General features: G+C 35.8%; 1 protein-coding gene across 1 annotated transcript in view; it reads right to left on the bottom strand.

Moving 5' to 3' along the window:
* Nucleotides 1-23,145, bottom strand: part of LOC145279267 (uncharacterized) — a 55,819-nt gene that overhangs the window by 5,846 nt on the left and 26,828 nt on the right. Inside the window, exons 2-3 of the mRNA XM_080130711.1 lie at nucleotides 2,451-3,223; nucleotides 24-190 (exon numbers count right to left, since the gene is read on the bottom strand). Coding sequence (XP_079986837.1) covers nucleotides 24-190; nucleotides 2,451-3,223 — 940 coding nt within the window. The remainder of the gene's footprint in view (nucleotides 1-23; nucleotides 191-2,450; nucleotides 3,224-23,145) is intronic.

The following is a 23,145-nucleotide window of genomic DNA, read 5'->3' as shown; positions in this document are numbered from 1 at the left end:
AAAACAGAAAAAAAAAAACTGACCGGACTTGGTTTGCCTTGGAAATCATTTCGAGGAGATAACATGAATGTGGTTTTAAAATTGTCGTTGATGTCAGCTACGCGCTGTCGTCGACAGAACAAGCAGAGCAAAACAAAAAATATCAACAATTCTCCTGCAGACAACACAAAGAGCAGCAGTTTGAATTCACCTGAAAAAATAAAATCCAAAGAAAAAATTAGTTTTGCAAATGTGATGTCGGATCACGATGGAGTTATAATGTAGGCAAACCAGACCCTCCCAATCCTCCACTCTATAATCGACAGATGGGCAGATAGCCCTCTCCCAATGCCAAGGGTTTAAAACCCCAATGTAAAATGACCCAAACGGACGACTCTACCCATTCTCCTGATGCAGTAGATTTCTCTCTTCCTATGCCATTCCTCTTCCCGAAGCTGAACAGAAAGGAAAGAATCCAAGGAAACAATTTTGCAGGAACCAAGGTCACATGCTGCAAAAACTATTAAGAAAATCATTCTTTGTGTCGATATCGATTGAGACAGACACAAATGGGACGTATTTCATGAATCAAACCAGGATAAAAATCCATCTACCTTTATCTGGTCAAGCTCCTCGTCCAAACCAATGTGAATCTCTCTCCAGATTTCCCTGTCTTACATCAGGATCAGCATCTTCAGGATCACAATTGATACCATGTGCAATTTGCTAGATGTATGTGGATCTAGGTCATGACCTTATGTGGATCTAGGTCATGACCTTATGTGGATCTAGGTCATGACCTTATGCTTGTGTTGTGGAGTCTACAGCTTTTGCTTGCTCCTATGACAGTGACTGGCTAATCATAGATGTTGCCCCCTGATAGTAGTAGATATGGCAGGTAGGTTACCATAAAGTTGCTGCTTCGTGGGATGATCTTGTCAAGATATATTTAACATTGTAGCATATGGCTGTATGTACTATCTAGCTTTCTTGCCAATCTTTTGGTTGGTGTCCAGGCTCTCATTTCAGACCTAAATTGTAGCAGACGGATGTAGAAGGAATCAATAGCGGAGTAAATATAGGAATCACCATGTGTCCGAATTAATCGATACAGAAATGATGGAAACGGTAGAAGTCGCCTACAGACTTTTCCTATATAGCAGAAAATGGCAAACCTGAAACGTACACTTGGGTTACAAGCCGAGTTACATATAATGTATACGTACACAAATATGATGGAGAATTACAAGTTGATGGCATCATAAAAACTGATTACTGATCAACTTGGAATTTACAACCAGCAATTAACGCAGTCATGGGAACTGGAACTATAACGAAGTGAAGAATTGCTGCCAGACCACAAGGAATTTTTATTTGCATAATGATAGGCCGATGGAATATTTATTAGAGAGGAACTATACCAGTCGGACAAAAAGAGGAATTAAGAAAGAAAAAACTGAACCAAGATTGGATTATACCTTCTTGCTTTATCAGAAACTTTAAGATCGGAGGTATATTTTCTCCTGATATGTCGGCTTGGGTTTTGGCACCAATCAGCCAAGTTCTTTATATTTTTTGTCACCCAACCATTATCCAGCCCTACTAATTTTCAACAATGATATTCTTGTTTAAATGCTATTTATATTCTGGACGAGATAATTTCTCATAAGATCGTAATCTTTTTGGTTCTTTTACATCTCAATTGTCTCATGAAAACACCCTCTAAGGGAATAACCAAAAGTCACAGGGAACCAGGTCTGAACTACAGGTAAGGCCCCAATTAATAGCCCCTTATGTTCAAGTGGCAATATACCTTCTTTGGGGTGAAGATCTTATGAACCTATTAGAGAGAAATGATTTAATAATTGAGAAGACATTTCTAGCTATACCATAGGTGGAGATCTTGTGGAATAGACCTTTATGCCATGCTCTATCAAAGGCCTTTGATATATCAAGAGCAATTGCCCTAGAAAGGAAGCCTTCGTCGTGAGATTCGCTAATCCTATGAGAAATAACTGTTAGTACATTTGCTGTAGATCTAACATAAAAAAAAAAAAGGTCTTAGGGGTGGAAATTGAAAAATTGGGTTTCATTGGATTTTTATCTGTTCGTCAAATGTTTCATGACTATGCATGTGTGAATTGTTCACGTGACAAATTAGTTATGTTAAGTAGATTTGAAAATTTTTGAAGATAGTGTCAAGCTGGTCTAATGGTTATCGTGCTCGACTCACTGTATTTAGGCCTTGGTTTCGATCTAAGCTTGAGCATATTTTTTTACTTACAAGAAACAAACAGTTTAGAAAATGTCATACTTGCATGCAAATGTCTGTTTCTTTTTTTTTTTTTATTACTTCATTATTTTTTTTTTTTAAAAAGAATTTAACGCTATGTTTAATACTGGACAATGCCAGATACATATTCTAGTAATAAATAAATGGTTATGCACATGATCAAGTATGCAAAACTTACCAAATGTGGAAGGTTCATTCTTTGATTCTTCATCTTTGATTTGCAACTGGAACAAATGCTGGTAAAGATTTATCATCTTTTGTTCGGAGTGAGTTAAATTACTTAACGACGCTTTTAACCATTCCGACGAATTCTTTTGTATGTGAATGCTATGCCGTAAATGAAGTTGACTCATCTTCACGGCATCTTGAATGACCTTGATCTGAGTTTCGATCGTAGAATCCTTTATGGCCAACTTGTCTAAACTTCCACTTTGTTGGGTCATGTTGCCAACTGCATAATCCAACGACTTGTGAAGAATCACCATGTATGCCTTGATTGCACGTAGTTCCGTCTCATAGTCCTCGATGCGTCCAGACAAAGACTGGATCAATTCGTTGCTAGCTAACTGCTGCTTGGAGAGTTGGTCATACTTTCCAGCTATTAAAAAGGCTTTCTCCTCGGTGAGGTATTTTTTAGAAGGATCAAATTGATGTACTTTCGAATAAATGAAGGCAGGTGGATTACGATGTGAAGAGTTATGTCCCTTGTGCGGACATTGGATGGACGACTTATTGTGATTGCTAAGTGATGATTTATTGAAAGTCAAGCGTGATCGGGTTTTTTTCTTATTGAACAATTGCTGTTGTAAATTATGGATGCACGATTCAAGGTCATTCGCATAGATGACGCAGGAGTCAATGATGGCATCACGAAACTGAACCAATTCTTTCATCTTTGGACTGTGGTACCAATAGGAACTGGATAAGATTGTTATCCAGACCAACAGGGAACTGGAAAAAAAAAAAAAAAAAAAAATCACAGGAATTTGATAAGACAGACAAAGGAAAAAAGGTGCTTGTTCAGAATAAAAAGTAAAAATTGAAAGTCATTAAAAACCAATGTTATCGGCTTAATTGTCAGGTTACAATTAGTAACATATTACTACATTACTAGTGGGACCTGTGGAAATTCATATGTAATTTATTGATGTTGGAATTTTGTGGATGTTCAGCATAAATAGACACTCTCTCATATTATTGTATCTCTTTTGTTAAAGCTGCAAAAGTATTTATCTAAGCTAGCAGGGACGCCAGGCATAACCCAGTCGTAAATTATGCTTAAATATATTTTAATTTATGCAGATTTCGTTCATATTATTATAGAGTCAATTTTCTATTGATTCTTATAAAGTTGTGATTTTAAAAATAAAAAAATATATCCATATGATTTGAGTTCCTTCAGTTAGAATTGAAACCGAAACCAAAACTTATGAAGAATTCTTGGTAAAATTATTTGTTGTCCCAAATCACTCTGAAAAAAGATGTAAGCGTGACCCCCCCCCCCAAATAAAATTAATATATAAATAACATAACTAGTAGGGAGACCCGATGTTGCATGAAATTGAATGATGACCAAATATTTCACACTCCCATATTTTTATTGTCATCAAAATCTGTAACATTGCCCATTTTTCAATTAAAAAAGTCATGTGACCTGCCGATATCACGGACCTACAGTACCAACTATAAGGAAGGATAGTCATTTTTTGTTTTAATTCTTAAAATAATTGCTGTAGGATTCATAAAAGTACATTTTATTTTTCGAAAGCCGAGACATTTTACATTTGGACACGGAGTGTTTTTGCCAGGAAAATACTGAAGTTTTTTTCTTACTAATTCATATGTAACTTTTATATTTCTTACTAATTCATATACTTGTACTTGAAATGACATTCACCCTGGAGGAGTTGAGTCGGCTTCATGAAGATGCACATCTCGTATCGCTGCGGCCCAAGCCCGGCGATCGGAGGCAAGATCCCGAGTGAGCAACAGCCAGTAACGTCTCCAACGAGACAGGCCAAAGATTAGCGGGCCCGAAATAAGTTTAGCGTCGGTTTTGATAGTCCCGAGCCACGTTCTTAGCTGGCCACCGACACGTTTTTTCCAGCCGGGTAGAGGACGTGGGGAGATAGCCTCGTGGATAAAGACCCCTGCATCACGGCGAGAGGCATGGCCGAACCATCGAAGGCATCGGGCCCGCAGTAGGTCAGTAATTGCCTGGAGATTGCAGCGACGCCGTACTAATTCATATGTAACTTTAATTTTTTTTCTTACTAATTCATATGTAACTTTAATTTTTTTTCTTACTAATTCATATGTAACTTTTATATTTCTTACTAATTCATATGCAACTTTAATTTCACGTTAAAAATAATTTTTAAAGGTGACTTTTTACAGTCTTTTTCTTGATAATATAGCAAACAATGTTGAATTATTTTTCTTTCAAGTTTTTATCTTTTCTTATAAGAATTTAAAAACATCCAAGGTGTAGTTATTTAGAAAAGTGTGAACGAATGAACAGGAGTGAATTACTAGATCCAATCCCTCCTTTGTCGGGAGGGGGGGAGCAATGAAATTTGTACGAATCAAAATGTAAGCAGACATATCGTAACATATCCAGATTAAAACAAGATCACCTAATACAGATAGATCTATCCCCTCCAAAAAATGAACAAAGAGGTGAATCAGAAGTCAACTGAACCTCTGCTTGATAAACACGCGATCATTGGCTGTGATAAATGGTTGCATGAATAACAAAGAATCTGATTAGCTAACGAGCGAACTCAGCACCACGTGAATATATAAAAACATGCAGTAACATCAATTTCACACAATCTGATGAATCATTATGAGAATGAAATGCAGAAAATTGTGAAAAACCCCCCAAAAAAACCAAAACAAACAAAAAACTGAGACATGTGCATGCAAGTATTATGTTTTTTCTAAACAGTTTACTTCTTGTAAAAAAAAAAAAAAAAAAAAAAAAAAAAAAAAAAAAAGACTCGAACAGAGATCATAATCAAAACCTAGACAGTGAGTCAAGTACGATAACCATTAGGCCAGCTTGACATGATCTATAAAAAGTGCTTTCAAACCCATTCATACTTAACGTAAGGAAACTGTCATATTTTATGACCATGCATGTGCAGTCGTGAAACAGTTTAAAGCATAACATTCCAACAACCCCCACGCTTCAATTTTTCCAATTTTTATCATTTAGCACTTTGTTTCTGGAAAAATAATGGATAAAAAAATTTTCCACATGTCTAAATACCCTATATACGAAACTTCAAGTCTGCAAATAAAAGATTTGTTGAGTATATAGGTTGAGAAGTATCCTCACACACACATTCTCACTTTTGTAGATATATATAGACCAGCATAGCATGTGTCTCACTGTTTGTTCGGGAAAGTTGATAAAGCCACGACTCACAACCTCCACAAAAGTAAATCGACCATAAAAATTCTTTTTATTCAAAAATGCTTAATCTTCAAAGAAATAAAAAAAATAAACGCGTCTATAGAACTAGGTCGACATCAACACATTCGATTTACATGCTGGCATGTGTTGGACAACCTTTAGAAATTGACTTGCAAATTAACCTATCTCTGGCCAGGTCTTTATTCATCTCTTTTTCTCTTAAATCCATCCTTATTTCCTTCAATGTTTTCCCGTGAACCGACCTTGCTACTTCCACTGTTCTACATCTACTCATTCAGGAACTTTTATCAAGGCCCGAAGGCCACTCAAGGATAATGGTTAATGAATGTAAGGTGGTAGTGTAATAATCATTAATGGTGTAAATTGGGTAGAATTTGATTATTTATAAGGACGGCTCATCAAGAACTTCCAATGTGACCATACCAACAAAGCCTCCTGTTCTGCTTCTTCCTATACTGTCCAGATTTAATCCCTCCTTCCCGAGTTTATCAGATCTCAGTCTGTCTTTTAGATTTGCGTTAAACATCAGATATCATTCTCACCACATCATTTCTATTCATGCAACACATGTCCTCAACCCTCACTGGCTACACACATCATCACACTATATTCATGCTGACTAATAGACTCTCGTCTTAGTCGACAGTAGTAATACTGCTCGTTATTCAATCCACCCGTAATTCTTGCTCATCACACTCGCACCCTGCGCTTCAATGATACCGCGAAGGTAACATTTCCGCAACAATTTCAATAACAATCAATTCACACACATTTTCTCATATACAAGTTATAATTAATTCATTTTAATAGGTTGGAGGGGAAAAGGGTAGAAACCGGCCAGTCCTCCTAAGGGGAAAACCAGTTTTTCTAGGGATCACTAATTCTTGTCCCATCAAAATAAACTTCAAGCTTAACTTTTGGTGAATTTTGAGCAAAAGATAAAGCAAATAGGAGATATTTAAAAATAGAAATATATTTTGAGCTATTTCAATGCATTTTAGACTCCCTCATCCCTGCAGAAATATTGTAATCCAAATATCAGGGTTAACAGAAAATAACAATGAAAAAGTATAGCATTGAAGATAGAAAAAAAAAAATACTTAACAAAAGAGTAATTTAATAATTGTATCAGTGTTGTAGCAAGTCCCATGAGATCTTGCTCTTTTTATAGGAAAAACAGACAATTTCAGTCAGCTTATATACTAGCTGTTGTAGGACAGCGAATCTTTGTGAAAATTTTCTCCTTAAGTTAGTTTTTCATTTCCATAGTTAACAAATGAAATCATTTTGATAAAAAAAAAAAAAATATCGAAAGAGTAAAAGCAATAATAGACTTAGATTAAAAAGCAAAAAAAAACAAACAAACAAAACCAAAAAAAAAACAAAACAAAAAAAAACTTCAATTTATGATTAATACCTAGTCCCAAAATACTTGGTTAAATATTGAAGCAATTAGCTAAAAAAAAATGCTTACCAAATTTCATTGATTAGTTTTATCTGATTTTGCAACAAATGATAGAGCAAATTATCAGAAAAAAAAAAAAAAAAAAAAAAAATCAGAAAATGAGTTAATATTTAAAAAAAAAATCAGAAAATTAATTAATATTAAAAAAAAAATCAGAAAATTAATTTAAAAAAAAAAAATCAGAAAATGAGTTAATATTTAAAAAAAAAAAAAATCAGAAAATGAGTTAATATTTAAAAAAAAAAAAAATCAGAAAATGAGTTAATATTTAAAAAAAAAAAAAATCAGAAAATGAGTTAATATTTAAAAAAAGAAAATCAGAAAATTAATTAATATTAAAAAAAAAAAAAAAAAAAAAAAAAAAAAATCTAATCTATTAGTTTTCCCAGTCATCAACTTCAAAGTCTGACAAAAGTTATTGACACAATTTGGCAGTCATTTTTGGAAGCTTCAATATGCCCCCAATTTTTTTTTTTTAACGGCATTTTGTCGGTTAGTGTAAAGACAATTATTGTAAACTATTTATTGAATACAAGTTACTATTTTACCTATAGTAGAAATATCTTCCACAATAGTTTTCTCTCTCTTTGATAAGGGGCAAAAAAGAGTTTCCAATCTAATAGGTCCCACTATAAACTAAGCATCAACACCTGTCCTATCGCCGCAATGTGCCTATTTTAAAAATATTTTTAATGGAATGTGCTGATGAACTTGGTGCACTTGTGCCTCCTCGACGTACATATTCCTGACAAACCCGCTTGGCAACAAAATCACACTCCTTCACTGTTGAGATTCCTAAATACCAGAAAACTTTCTATTCTAATAATTTCTTTCCTTGAACAGCTAGACTTTGGAATTCACTATATGAGAGAGAACAAGGTATAATACATATTCTTATAAGAGCTACAATGGCTATTATTGGTTGGAATATGATAATCGTGTTGATATAATTTTCTATTTTTAGTTGTTAACATGATGAAGCAGTAGAGATGATATCATGGCTGCCATATGATGAAGCAGAAAGTTTACACTTTTGGGGAATTCCGCACAGTTCACTGAACAAGGTTCTCTTTGTTCAGTGAAATTTGATCATTATAAAAGATGTACTTTTAGTTGTTCATGAAGTTTTATTTTTGTATCCAACCCATCCACTCCCAAAAAAGAATGGGTAAGTTGAATGGCATAATGAATACTGATGCAGATTATGGAATTATAGAGTTCAAATCCTGCTAAGTCTTTTTTTTTTTTTGTTAAACTCATGTTCACCCGTAACAAGGCATATCGCCACTTGGACGTAAGGGGCTACTATTTGGGACCATGCCTAGGAAAGATTAACAAGATGTTAGTTTACATTACATTTGAACTTCTGCATATCGGTACAGTCAAGGAAGCAAGTAGCAGGAAGGGAATTCCAGAGTCTAGCTATTCGAGGGAAGAAACTATTAGAGTAGAAAGGCATTTAGAGACCTCAACAGTGATGAAGGGGTGAGATTTTATTGCAAAGCGGGTTTGTCGGGGATATGTACATCAAGGAGGCACAAGTGTAATGGGTTCATCAGAGCACATTCCATTAAAATATTTGTAAAATAGACACAGAGATGCAACATTGCGGTGATAGGACAGGGGTTGGAGCTTATTCAAGAGGGAGAGGGTAGTGGTTTACAAGTGTTTTTGATATAGATGTACATAAGAATACTTTGATAAGTATGTTTTAACGTAAATATGGATAGTATAATAAAATTGTGGGGTCTGCGTTCGTGCCTGGCCTCTATAGAATGGAAATAGGCACAAACTTTAATAAAAACTTTTCATATCTATCTGCGTAAGTATACTTTGATAATTAGGTTTCAGTTTGAAGAAATATGGTATAATAAAATTATGGGGTGTTCGTTCGCACTTGACCTCCATAGAATGGAAATATGTCACAAAGTTTAACAAGGTTTTTTAATATAGATCCACAGAATATTGTGATAAATGTTTCAGTGTGAACAGGTATGGCATAATAAATTATGGGGTTTATCTATTTTATTTTTATTTTCATCATATTTTGCTTTGGTTTTGATACCCCCAAATTCGAAGCTATCTCTTTACAACCCTTCCTTTTCATAATCTATCATCTATATATATAAAAGCGAAAATGTGTGTTTGTATGTATGTATGTGTGTTTGTGTGTCCGCTAAAAACTTGCAACAAACAACAAAAATTCACAAACTTGGTATCATATTGAAGCTCCATCCTTCGCCCGAAAAATATCGAAAAATTGGCCAAAAACGTTCATTTTTCATCCCGAAATTGACAATTTTCAACAGGGGAGGAGGGTCAACAAAAACCATCCTCTCGTGACGACGACCAGTTCTACACATGCGTCAGATGATGTCATGACCTGATTTAGTTTAAATAGTTGAAGAACTGACTAAATTTCATGTACGTCGTGTTAGCTCAATTGGTTAGCGCGTTGGGTCATTATCTAAACGTTTTGGTTTTGAATCGTGGTGTGGTCTTTTTTTTTTTTTTTTTTCGATTTTTTAAATTTAAATATTGAACCAGTGTTATTTAAACCATTTTTCACGTAACGTTCATTTTTCTGTTTTTTTTTTTTTTCCTTTCTTTGCTTATTCTTAGGTTTTCATTAACACCCCCACCCCCTGAGCACACACCCAAAAACACCTGGGTACCCACCGATTTTTAAATTTTAATATCGAAACAGGCTTATTTAAGCCATTTTTCACATGTTTTTTTCTTTGGTTTTTATTTTTCAGAAGTTTTAACATTTGTTTTTCTGTTTTCTTTTTCCGATTTTTACATTTAACATCGTTCATTTGCCTTACGTTAGTTTTTTTTTTTTTTTTTTACTTCGCTTTTGATCGCCGCATAGCGGGGAAAACAGAAACTGGCTTCCAGCGCAAAACTAAGTCAAACATCACGCAACTTGACGTTGTCGCACCTGCTAATTTTGGTTTATAAACGTCAACTTAACACACTTATCAATTCATCTGTTCCCGTAGTCGAGATGGTTAGGTCGCAGGGTTTTTTCCATTTCCTTTCCACTTCCGCGTCAAACGTTCGGAATTCAAGCTTACCTTTCTACTAAATCTTTTTTTTTTTTTTTTTTTTTTACCTCCAAACAACCGGCCCACGTTTTTTTTTTTTTTAACAGGGTTGTTTTAATCTACCCCCCACCCCAACAACACACACCTACAAACACCCGGGGGCAACGCCGGGTACCCTCGCTAGTCTATATATATATATATATATATGAAGCAGGGTTATTTAAGCCATTTTTCACGTAACGCCCGTTTTTCTGTTTCGCGTTTGCCTTACATTAGTTTTTTTTTTTTACTTCGCTTATTCTTAGGTTTTCATTAACACCTACCACCCCCGCCCAGCCATACACACCCAAAACACCCGGGCAACGCCGTGTATTGGTCAAAAATGTTAATTTCTTCTCCCTGAAATCAGCAGTTTTCTACAGGAGGTGGAGGGTCAGCAAAAACTGTCCTCTCATGACGAGTTCGGTTCTACGCATGCGATAATGATGTCGGAACCTGATTTAGTTTAAAGATTTTAAAAAATGATCTAATTTCGGTGACGTCGTCTTAGGTCAGTTGCTTAGAGCGCGGCCTCATTATCTAAACATTTTCGGCTTGAATCGTGGTGTGAGATGTCTTTTTTCGATTTTTAAAAATTTTAATATTGAAGCAGGGTTATTTAAGCCATTTTTCACATGTTTTCAGATTTTTTAACATTCGTTTTTCTGTTTTTTTTTTTTACTTTGCTTATCCTTAGGTTTTCATTAACATCCACCACCCCTGCCCGACCACACACACCCAAAAACACCTGGGCAACGCCGGGTACCCCCTGAAGTCATGTGTTTTTTTTTTGGGGGGGGATTTTTCAGATTTTTTTAAAAAGAAGTTTTAACGTTCGTTTTTCTGTTTTCTTTTTACATTTAACATCGCTCGTTAGCCTTACGTTAGTTTTTTTTGTGTTTTTTTTTCGATTTTTTAAAAACTTTAACTTTTTAATATTTAATATTTACTTTGCTTATTCTTATGTTTTGATTAAAAAAAAAAAAAATATTTCCGCTTGTTTTCTTTTCCTTATAAGGGAATTGGTTTCCATAATGTTTCATTGTTAAAGTGTTTTTATTCAATACGTTTGACGAAAGGCTGTTCTTGTGAAAATTTTCAAACAACATAATGCTTGAATTTGTCCGAATAGTCTTGAAACAATAGTAAATAACGATGAAATACACTATTTGTTGCTATCAACCCATTCTTTGAAGTCTTTGGTTAAACAAGATACATATATATATATATATATATATACATACATACATACATACACACACTAGTAGGCCGCCAGTCATAAAATACACTTAAATATATTTTGATTAATGCAGATTTCGTGTATATATATATATATATATATATATATATATATATATATATAGTAAGGATTTAAAAAGTTTAAAAAATGACTCATGTGCCACCACCAAGAATCAAAACCAAAACTTTTAGCTTATGATTTATTTTTTCCGTTGATATGGGTTCGAATATCCTATAAAGTTTCCTGTTTGTAGACCAAAAACTGATGGAGGAGTTTGGCAGGCAAAATTTTTAAAACAAAAATATAATACGTATACATAAATATATATGGAAAGAGTTCTATGTTCACTATAAGCTTTTTACGCAAATATAAATCATGTAGAATATCTGCATGAATATAATTACACGGAATAGTTAACTAAAGATGATCATCTCATAAGAAAACAGAAAAAACGAATCCAGAAATAATTAGAATGAATGTTTAAAAGAATATGCAAATTAGCTAGATCTTTTGCAAATGAATGAAATTTCATGATATATAACAAAGTTCTCAGCAGTATGTATTATTTCTTAACCAGCTTTTAAATGGGTTCTTCCAAACTAAATTAATACAAAAAAAAAACAAAAAAAAAACAAAAAAAAAAAAACGACTTCACAAATTCAAAGTTTCATTACGGTATCTTATTAAGGTAAAGCTTAAATGCTCAAATCATTCTCTATCGATGTTAGTAAAGCAAAAATAATAAAATATCCACGCATAATTATGGGAGGGAAGACTATTTTCAAATATTCTCCTAAACTGGGAACGGAGTAACGGACTTATATTAAGTAGATATTAATAAGTCCTTACATTTTTTTAATGGAGAGTAGATAATACACTGTGGTTGTGTTATCGGCAGCTCCAGTAACTCTTGCTTCTTTTTTATCCTTCAGTCCTCATTTCCAATGAGTGATTTTTCTGACATAGGGTGAAGAAAAAGCTGCTTTCCAGGTTGGTAATACTTCGTGAACAGTAGCCTGAGATGTCGGAAAATTTCTGTTTCTATGTCTATCCTTGTGGCCACGTCACTAGTAAGGGTGCTGAAGGTAAACGTTTCGTCTGGGCTGACGTTACCCGCCTGATAGTCAGGGACCCGAACCTTGGTTAACCACTAAGGAGGCTGTCCTATCAGCAGGTGTAAAGTACTGGGCTGCTGTATTGCCATTTGGTGAATGGATTCTGGACCATGCAGTAATCATGTGCTACAGAAAAAAAAAAAAACAAAAAAAAAAAAACAACCTCTGTTACTTTCCCTCTCTGTCCTACTCTAACCAAGTCTGTTGACCTGTTCCACAAACCCCAAAAAACTCAACATGAAATATCTCAAAAAAACACGAATAAACCTAGAACCCCATCCTCCAACGTAGACCCCTACTACCATGTCTCCATCTCCAACATTAGGGGTCGATGTTCCAACCTTCCAGAGGTTGAAACACAATTACAGGAGACGAAACCGAACATATTATTTCTAAGCGAAACTGACATAGAGCCGACCACTTCCCTAGAGGAGTTCATAATAAAAGGATACTCTAACTTAACATCTAAATCTGACCCCCAAGATCGCCATGAACATGGAATATGTGCCTACATTAAAGATAGCTTCCCGTGTGGTAGAGATATCGCCAGAGAAGACCCTAATTTACCTTATATGTGATTCTGGGTTGCATGTGCTTACACGACCGCATTCATATTTGCTTTCTATCGACCCAACAACAGTGGGGTTACTGTTCTTAAGAGTATATCTGAGAAAATTGACCTCATCCTGTCTGCTCATCCTTCGGCTAACATTCACATTTGCGGTGACTTCGATGTCTATAATGTGGAATGGCTGACCCACTCAAATAAAACAGATGATGAGGGGAGGTTCTGTCATGATTTTGCCATTGCCTATGACCTCACTCAGATTGTTCACGAACCCACCCGTGTGCCCGATACTACCGGTCAATATGCAACCCTTCTAGACCTTTTTCTCACAACTTTCCCTGAGCTATGTTCATGTTCCGTTCTATCTCCCCTGGGATCCTCTGATCACACAGTTGTATCACCACCGTACTGTATATCGATACTCTATGGCTGACTGGAATAGCTTCCGTACATTCATATCTGATCTATTTCTGCATTTCATGTTTAAAAAGGATGTGTCCTCTATAGTATCAGACCTGACCAAATGGTTAATTGTAGGCATAGACCGATTCATACCATACAAAAAATTCCAACAAAAACCTAACAGCCAGCCATGGTTCTCCCCAGAATGTGCTGCTGCCATTGTGCACAGAAATCACTTTTTCTATAGCTACCAACGTAATAAATGCACTGAGACTAAAGCTGCTTTCAGGAATGCCAGCAACCACTGTAAAAGAGTAATAAAAAATGCAAGAGAACTATATGCTCAGTCCGTCACATCCAAAGTAGCTGAGCAGTTTTGGCAAAAAAAAAAAAAAAAGCTTCGACCAGAACTTGCCCCCATACTTACAAAACTGTTTAAGTGTTTCCTTAAGGAGAAGTGCTTTCCAACACCCTGGAAAACGTAGTCAGTATGCCCTGTATTTAAGAACTCAGGTGCTAAGTCATCTCCCTCTCAGTACAGACCAATAAGTCTCTTGTGTGCCAGGAGTAAGTTGCTGGAATCTATATTAAATAGAGAAGTAGTCAACCACCTCAGCAGAAATAACCTTCTTAGTGACACACAATATGGTTTCTCTTCTGCTAAATCTACAGCAGATGTGCTAACAGTTATATCTCATAGGATTAGCGAATCTCTTGACAAAGGCTTCCTCTTTAGGGCAATTGCTCTTGACATATCAAAGGCCTTCAATAAGGTATGGCATAAGGGCCTACTTCACAAGATTTCCAGTTACGGTATAACTGGGAATGTTTTCTTGATCATTAAATCATTTCTCTCAGATAGGCTCATAAGAGTAGTGGCTGATGGGCAGAAATCAGAGGCCCTCAGTATTAATGCTTGGCCCAACTCTCTTCCTGATCTACATCAATGATCTCCCAAAACACACTTAAATCATTCGTTTACATCTATGCTGATGACATGACCATCTATGGCAACACATCAAAGGCCGTAAATGACAAAGCTCTCTCTGATTCTCTCTCCTCTGATCTTGAGCGAGTGGTTCAGTGGGGGAAGAGATGGCTGATTACTTTTAATGCATCTAAAACCAAGCTCCTAACTTTACATCATCAATGCTCTGTTCCTCATCTAGCATCAATTGAAATGGATGGCTCTCGTCTTGGGGAGGCTTCATGTTTTGACAAGCTCCTGGGTTTGACCTTTACTCCTGATCTGAAATGGAACATGTATATCAAGTCTGTTGCCCGGGCCGCTGGGAAAATGGTGGGATCCTTCTACCGCTCCAGAAGATATCTCACTACTGATGCAATTCTCTATCTCTATAAAAACCAAGTACGTCCAAAGATGGAGTACTGCTGCCACATCTGGGCTGGAGCTTCAAAAAACAGCCTATCCTGCTTAGTGGGGAATGTTCTCTTCTCTTCCCTGCAACCTCTCTCCCACAGAAGAGACGTTGCGAGCTTGTCTTTGTTTTATCGTTATTTCCACGGCAAGTGCTTGTCCAGGTTCCAATTTCTGGTTCCCTCTCACTAATCCTTCATGATAAACAGCAGTCTAGCTAAAACCACTGTCAGTAATTTCCCCCACTCTTTATCTGTCGCTAAATGAAAACGTAGATTCCATGAACATGGCTTTTTTCTGAGAAGTGCACGCCTGTGGAATTCTTTCTCCGTTTGCCCGTTTCCCACCTAACTACAACTTGGACGTCTTCAAGTCCAACATAAACAAATTCCTGATTAATTGCTCCCTTAAGACACTTTATCAAATCTCCAATACCAACTATTACTACGATATTATCCCATTGATTATTGTACACAAAAATAACCCTTATCCCCGAGTGGCTTCCGGGCCTTGATAAGTGGTGATTCCCATGTAAAAAAAAAAAAATTGTATTTTCTTTTTAAATAAATAAGAAAAAGGGTTTTTAATATGAACATCGATACAAAAAAAAAAAAATTATAGGCATATATATATATATATATATGTTGTTTAGGTGAAATCTTTTTTCAATTATATTTCACTACCAATCCTTTTTGTTTAAAAGCTCAATGTATATTAAATATAATAGAGCATATATAAGATGGTTGCCAAAACAAATACACGACTTCTATAGACTTTTCTTCCTGCAGCATTATATTGTCATGCATTTTTTCTATCTAAGCAAAGAATTTCTAGTTTTTCTGAAGAGTATATACACGAAAAGAGACGGAAATGGAATCTTTTTTTTTAGGGCGACAATTTTATCGTTCCACCCTGTATGTCCAATTTTGTTGAAATTTATACCACATGCAGAAAAATTACCAGGGAAAACAATTGTAATGGTCCTGAATCTATGCATCATCTGTGCCAAATGTCTGTGTTTCCAACTAAAGTGACTCATGCGGACAAAACTCGTTTGAAACTTCACAAATTTTGATGAAAACTGGCTTTCTTTTTTTTTGTTGCAGACCATCTACTAGTTGGCCAGTTGTACAAATCGCAAGAGCGATTAGAGCCTTCTATTATATCTGTTCAATGGGCAAGAGTGGAGATGCACTGCTGTACAACTCAGGCTCTCTACCAATCCAAGTTATGACAACAGGACAATTGTCAGTACCCACAATGCATCATTGGATTGCCACAAATAACAGAGAAATGCTCAGGGTGATAAAGTTTCCGGCCACGGTTATGGTCTTTGGTGAACTGTCAAGTGAGGGTCACATCATGCCACCTCACATCCTTGAAGTTGACTTGAAAATCAACACAAAAGTGTACCTGGATGTACTAGAGTGTGTGGTGATCCCCTGGTGTAATCAGGTGGCCGCTGGCAGATCTTGGGTGTAACAATAGGACTCGGAACTGACCCACAAGTTCAAAGAAACTCAGGCTTGGCTTCAGAAAGAGTGCTACGACTCTGTACCCTTCCCTCACGAACCTCCTCCTCCCTTGACCTGAACCCGCTGCACTAGTTCGTTCAGTCATACGTTAAGAACATTACCAACATGAATTTTTGTACACAACTGCTAGTTGAATTCTATGAAAAAGATTCAGCAAGTAGCTGCGATTTTTGTAAAGCATTCCAGGTATTTACAATTGTCGTAGAATCTTGAAAGAATCACTGTTATTGCCATACATCTTATGAGATGACTAACTAATTTTTATTATTTCAGGTTCAAATGAACAGCTATAGCAGGAGTTGGAATACACCCTACTAAAGTCCGATTGTCACAGCTAGTGACTTTCAAAAATGCAATCTGGCCATGAGGACATTTTTGAAAAATGATAGGTGATAAATTTCTGTTTTAAATTTGGAAAAAATACCACAGAAACGTATGGAATGCTTCAGACTGCTTGTGGACCATCTTGCATGAATCAAGCATCAGTTTTTTAGTGGCATAAAAGATTCAAGGAAGGCAGGGAGTTTGTGAGGGATGATGAGGTGTGAGAGGAGTAAAAAAAGTTGATTGGCCAAATAAAGAACTTCATGGATATAAGTTTGGATCTGTCACCAGATCCAAAGTTTTTCTCTCCTCAACCATCTACTGTTTATGGATGATTTGAAAACATTTGGTAAAAATGAAAAGGAAATGGAGAGACTGGTAGAATTTGTGGGGATATACTCAGAAGACATTGGGATGGAGTTTGGGATTAGTAAATGTGGTGTGCTGGCGATGAAAGGAGGAGTAAAGGTTCATTCGAATGGAATAGTGCTGCCAAATGGAGAAATCATGAAAGAAATAGAAGATACAGGATATAAGTATTTGGGAGTGCTGGAGGGTGTAGGCATCGTGAACAGAGAAATGAAGTAAAAAGTCAGGAAGGAGTATCTTAGAAGAGTGAAACTAATTGCAAAGTCGAAACTGTATGGAGGAAACCGAATGAAAGCAGTGAATGCATGGGCAGTCAGTGTTTTGAAATACAGTGCAGGAATTTTAGAATGGTCTGACAAGGATTTGCATGCCATGGATATCAAAACAAGTTTTAGCAATGTTTGGTATATTTCACCTTCATAGTAGTGTAGCAAGGCTGTATCAAAAGAGGAAAGATGGTGGGAGAGGATTGAAAAGTGTAAAAGATTGTGTTAGAACCGAGGAGATGTTGTTGAAGGAGCATGTGGTTAGAAGTGAGGAGTGGATGCTTAAGGTTGTGACCAATGAAGTGGAGGTGTGTGAGCCCAAGGCTGATCATGTGAAACGTATGGATAGAGAAAGGGCAGAGGAACTCGCTAGGAAAAAAATGCATGGAAGGTTCTTCCAAGATATAACAGAAGTGGCTGATGAAAAATCATGGCAATGGTTTAGAGCTGGGTATGTGGCTAAGAGTACTGAAGCTTTTGTTTGTGCAGCACAAGAGCAGGCATTAGAAACACGATCGTTCAAAAAAGTGGTTCTAGAAATGGAAGTTGCTGCAGAATGCCGGATTTGTGGTAAGACCTCAGAGTCAATTGCGCACCTTGCAGCAGGGTGTAGTGGACTGGCCCAGAGAGAGAACCGCAAAGACACAACCGCATGGGACTCTGGATATATTGGAAGGTGTGTAAGAGGGTTGGGGTGAAGTGTGCTGGAAAATGGTTTGAGGAGGTGCCTGATGAAGTGAGAACAAGTGAGGATGGCAAGGTAGAGGTATGGTGGGACAAAAATGTCATAACGACCAAGCAATTGGAACATAATCGCCCGAATTTGGTCGTCATTGACAAGGTCTCAAAAAACTTGCAGATTGTAGACTTTTCAGTACCCTGGGACAGGAATGTGAGAGAGAAGGAAGTGAGAAGTGGAGCAATTATGCTCCATTGGCTTTGGAGATAAGACGTATACACGGGTTAAAACACAAATAATCCCGGTCGTAGTTGGTACACTACGAGTAGTATCAAGTCGTCTGGAAGGACAATTGAAAAAACTACAAATCCCCGATGTTTTAGGCGGCCTTCAGACCTCTGCAATTGTAGGTACCACCAACATCCTTAGGAAAACCCTTGATCTTTGAAGCTCCTGGTTTGAAGCCGGCGTCAAAGAAAATTCTCTGGAAATTAATCCCATCCCTTTCCAGAGAGACGTTGATAAATGAAATCAGAATAATTATTATCATCATTATTATTAAATATTCTGATTTACAATATTTTTTTACACTTCATTTTTGCTATCTTTAACATTGACTAAATTTCTATAAATTAGGTTTTCTAAACCAAAATTAGATTTTCATTACATTTGAAAACACAGATCTTTACAAAACATAAACAATCATACTAATTTATCTGCATAGCACAATTAACAATTTATGATTGTCCAAAGTTCGTTTGAAATTAGAAAAACTGGAGTTTTATGTCTGGAAATCAAATTTCACATTTTTATTTTTAACTAAAAAGTTTAAACAAAGCACATTGCCACGGAGATGCAAGGGCTACTATTATGGACCATATGTACAGGGGCACTATGTAGGGAGTTGAGTAGCGAGATATCTGCGTATTGCATTCAAATTCCTTCGCATTAGTACCATCAGAGAAATGGAAAACAAAGAGAGAATTCCAAAGTCTAGCAGTTTGTGAGGGAAGAAACAATTAAGGTAGAAAGCTTTCTGGTATCTAGGGATCTACAGAGAAGGGGTGGGATTTTGCAATGCCATCCTAGGGTAAAAAAAAAAATCATAATGAAAGCCATAATTATGATCAACAATTAACTTCAACAATGGACAAGACCCCCCCCCCATTTGTGGAAGCGCAACTTGAAATGTCCTTACAAGATTGATTTTAACAGCTAATATTATATTAATATGATTTCTAGCACACTAGCAGGGAGACCTGATGTTGCCCAGGATTGAATGAGGATGAATGAATGTTTCATACTTGCAATACATTTTACCAATCAAATCGATTGATTGCCTGCTCTTTTCAATCAAATCGATTGATTGCCTGCTCTAATCGAAGACCTACCATGGAAGGAAGCTTCACATGCCTCCCTGCAGTGATTTAGTCCACAATACATAGAGTCTGCATTGCACGGTAGAGAACCTTTTATAAAATTATTTTTATGAAATGGCTTGAATTAATGCAATGCAAAAGTCAGGTAATTTTGCTCTAAACAGAAACATTTTGAATGCGGCCGTCTTATCGAAGAATCTACTGTTGATTTTATATGCCCGATCCTTCTGCTTGTACGGTGATAAAACTTCTTATATACACTTGTGTTATTAGGCTGGATAAGGATGTTAAATTTGGTTAAAATCAAACTATTCATTCTTTAATTGGATTTTTTCGATTGTCAATACTTTTTTTTTTTTTTTTTTTTTACAATTAAAGAATGAATAGTTTGATTTTATTTATTGGAAGCATTTTGAAAAAAACCTATCTAAGAACATTTCCAGATACAAAGTATATTCGTGCGAAATTTAAAAATACAGCCCAGGTGTTTCGGAGTCCATAAAGAATGCCTTTTATATAAACAGAGAAATTAGTTATCAAGCTTATTTTTTCTTTGGATACTAAATTAATTTTGATACCAAATTAATTTTGATACTAAATTAATTTTGATACTAAATTAATTTTGATACAAAATAAAGAGAAAAGAGATTTAAAATTGAACCATAGAAACAATTTGCTAATAAGTTAAAAATTTCTTTAATATTTTTCAGTTTGTAAAGTTAATTTTTTTTTTTCATTTGCATGTCTTTGCATCATGTGGTCATACGACGGTTTTATTTTTTATTTTTTCACGCAGTCCTTTGCATTATCGTTGTAGTCTGGAAAATTTTTCAAATCACACAAGTTGGGCAGTACAGTAATAAGTGTTACATCGTATGATCGAGTCAGTTTTTTGGGTGAAAGATAACTTAAAACATTATATTAAGTTCACCATATTTATAAGCGAACCTTAGAATGATTGTTACATGCACAGGCACACAACATCATGCACACCAAATTTTAAAGAATTCAATTTTTTTTTCACCTTTAAATAAAAAATAAATCACCTATTATTGGGGGTGGGGGGGGGAACAAAAAAAAAACATAACTTGAAAGAGCATGGGGGAAAAAATGCAAAAAAAAACCAAAATAAAACAAAAACTGAACAAATTTTGATCCTATCATTTTTGTTGTCACATTTTTCTTCTACAAATGTTGGTTTCTAACTTATTTTTATAATTTAATTCACTTGAATTCTGAAACAAACCTATCTAAGAACATTACAGGGCTTGGATTGACTGCAGATTGTGCAACTTTTAACAACATGAAACGGTAAGAACAAATGGCATCCCATATAAGTGGTTTAAAAATTTTTTTTTTGTGACAGCTCCTTCCATAGAACAGATAAACGTAGACCATGCATGATGGTCCGAAGCAACCAAGATAGTAGTTATGGCCAGTCAGTCCCAAACCTGTGGACCAGAGGTAAGTTCGACGTTGGCTTTGATGGTGCGTAACCACGTCTTCAGTTGGTCTTCTAGGCGTCTTTGCCAATCTTGATATAGTTTTGAAGCTATTGCTTTATGAATGAATTCTCCTGTGTTGCAGTGTCGCTAAACCAATGATTAACGAATGATTCACCGCATCAACTTCACCTCCACTAACATGTTGGTAGTCTCCAATACTCATTTCGGCACTTCTGCATTACACGGATGGCGCCATTTTGTCGTGCGTTTCACTAAACTGTCGCAAGGTGGCGCTTCTCTTCATTCAAATGGTTTATGAATTTAAAAATTAAAACCATAATAAAATTAAAATATATATTGTTGGTCCTTCAACACGTGCCACAAAAAAGTTAAAACTATATTTTGTTACCGTAACAATTTTACTTTAATTTTAAAAAATATTCGGAAAAATAAACAAACAAAAAACAAACAAAATATCCAATGTTGTGTTTTAATTCGAAAAATGTTTCATTTAAATTAATAAATGCAATTTCAGAACAATGTATTTCGATTTCATTTTTAATATTAAAAAAATATTTTAATGGTATTTTTATCAATACTTAAATAATTTAATAGTATTTATTTCGATTTTATTTTTAATATTTCAACACAAATTTTTACTGGGCATAAAGAATACGATTTTCAAAGCCTTTTCAAGAAATTTTCAATTTTTTCAAGGATTTTTCAAGGTAATAATAGAAATAAGGACTTTTCAAGGTAAAATTCAAAATTCAAGGACTTTTAAAGTCTGTACGAATCCTGCCTTTGTCTAGGATGACCGGGTTGGGATATAAACCCAGCAGAACGAAGACCCTGTTTGATCACGTTATTGAATGCAGAGTGACAAGGCAGACGATTAGCACTGAATCAGCAGAAGATGGATTACAGGGCAAACTCGTCAACAGTTTGGTCGCAGTGATGTGGATGTCATATTTAAAAGCATAATTGAATAAATTTAAAAATTTAGTTTAAAGAGAAACATTTTTAATATTACTAGCACCTTGCCCGGTGTTGCCTGGTCGTAAAACATGCATAAATTATATTTTTATTTATACAAATGTGTGCATGCGAGTATTATGTTTTTTTTCTAAACAATTCACTTCTTGTAAATAAAAAAAAAAAAAAAAAATACTCAAGCTGAGATCGAAACCTAAAGAAAGTGATTCAAGTGCGATAACTATTAGACCAGCTTGACATGATCTTTAAAAAGTGTTTTCAAACCTACTTATTCTTAACTTTTTTTAAAAAAAATTACATTTTCACCCCAAACAAGGCACATTGCCACTGATGTAGGGGGCTACTATCAGGGACATAAGCTACAGGGGTACTATGTAGGGAGTTGGGCAGCAAGATGTTGGTTCACGTTACACTTGAACTTTTGCATGTCAGTACAGTTGGGGAAGCAGAGTCCTGGAAGAGAATTCCAAAGTTTAGCGGTTCTGGGGAAGAAACTATTGGAGTAGAAGGCTTTCTTACATCTAGGGATCTCTACTGTAAATGTGTGGGATTTAGCTGATTGTCGGGTTTGTCGGAGGTATTTATGTTGAGGGGGTACGAGTGCTTGCAGTTCGTCAGAGCATTCACCGTTAAAGTACTTGTAGAACAGGCAGGGGGATGCAACATTTCGTCGATGGGGCAGAGGCTGAAGTTTAAATAACAGTTCAGGACCTATTAGGTTAACGACTCTTTTGAACCTTGTTCTGGAGCGAGAGACTAGTAGCAGATGCACCAGCCCAAATATGACAACAATACTCCATACATGGGCGAATGGTGGCTTTATAGAGGTACAGGATACTTTCGGGCGTTAGTAGCTTTCTAGCACAGTAGAGAGGACCTACCTTCTTCGCAGTGGTCCTAGCAATGCTCTCAATGTAATTGTTCCAACTCATAACGTTAAACATTAGGCGGAGGAGTTTAAAAGATGTACTTTCAGATAGAGTCTTTGGCCATTGCTATTGATGGTAGAGAAGGTTTCTTTTAATTATTGAAGGAAACAAGTTTAGTCTTGGCAGCATTTTGTCCCCATTCCACTACAGATTGGAGGTCATCCTCTAGTGTTTCTACCATTTGTTTCGATATATGTTCATTTGTTTTCCTGTCGTGTCTGTTATAGAGCATGGTGTCATCAGCATATATGC

This window comes from Euprymna scolopes, chromosome 1, assembly GCF_053919585.1.
Source record: "Euprymna scolopes isolate OS-2025 chromosome 1, ASM5391958v1, whole genome shotgun sequence".
Taxonomy (NCBI): Eukaryota; Metazoa; Mollusca; class Cephalopoda; order Sepiida; family Sepiolidae; genus Euprymna; species Euprymna scolopes.
The sequence above is the reverse complement of the archived record's forward strand: the minus strand, read 5'-3'. Positions and strand labels throughout refer to the sequence as shown.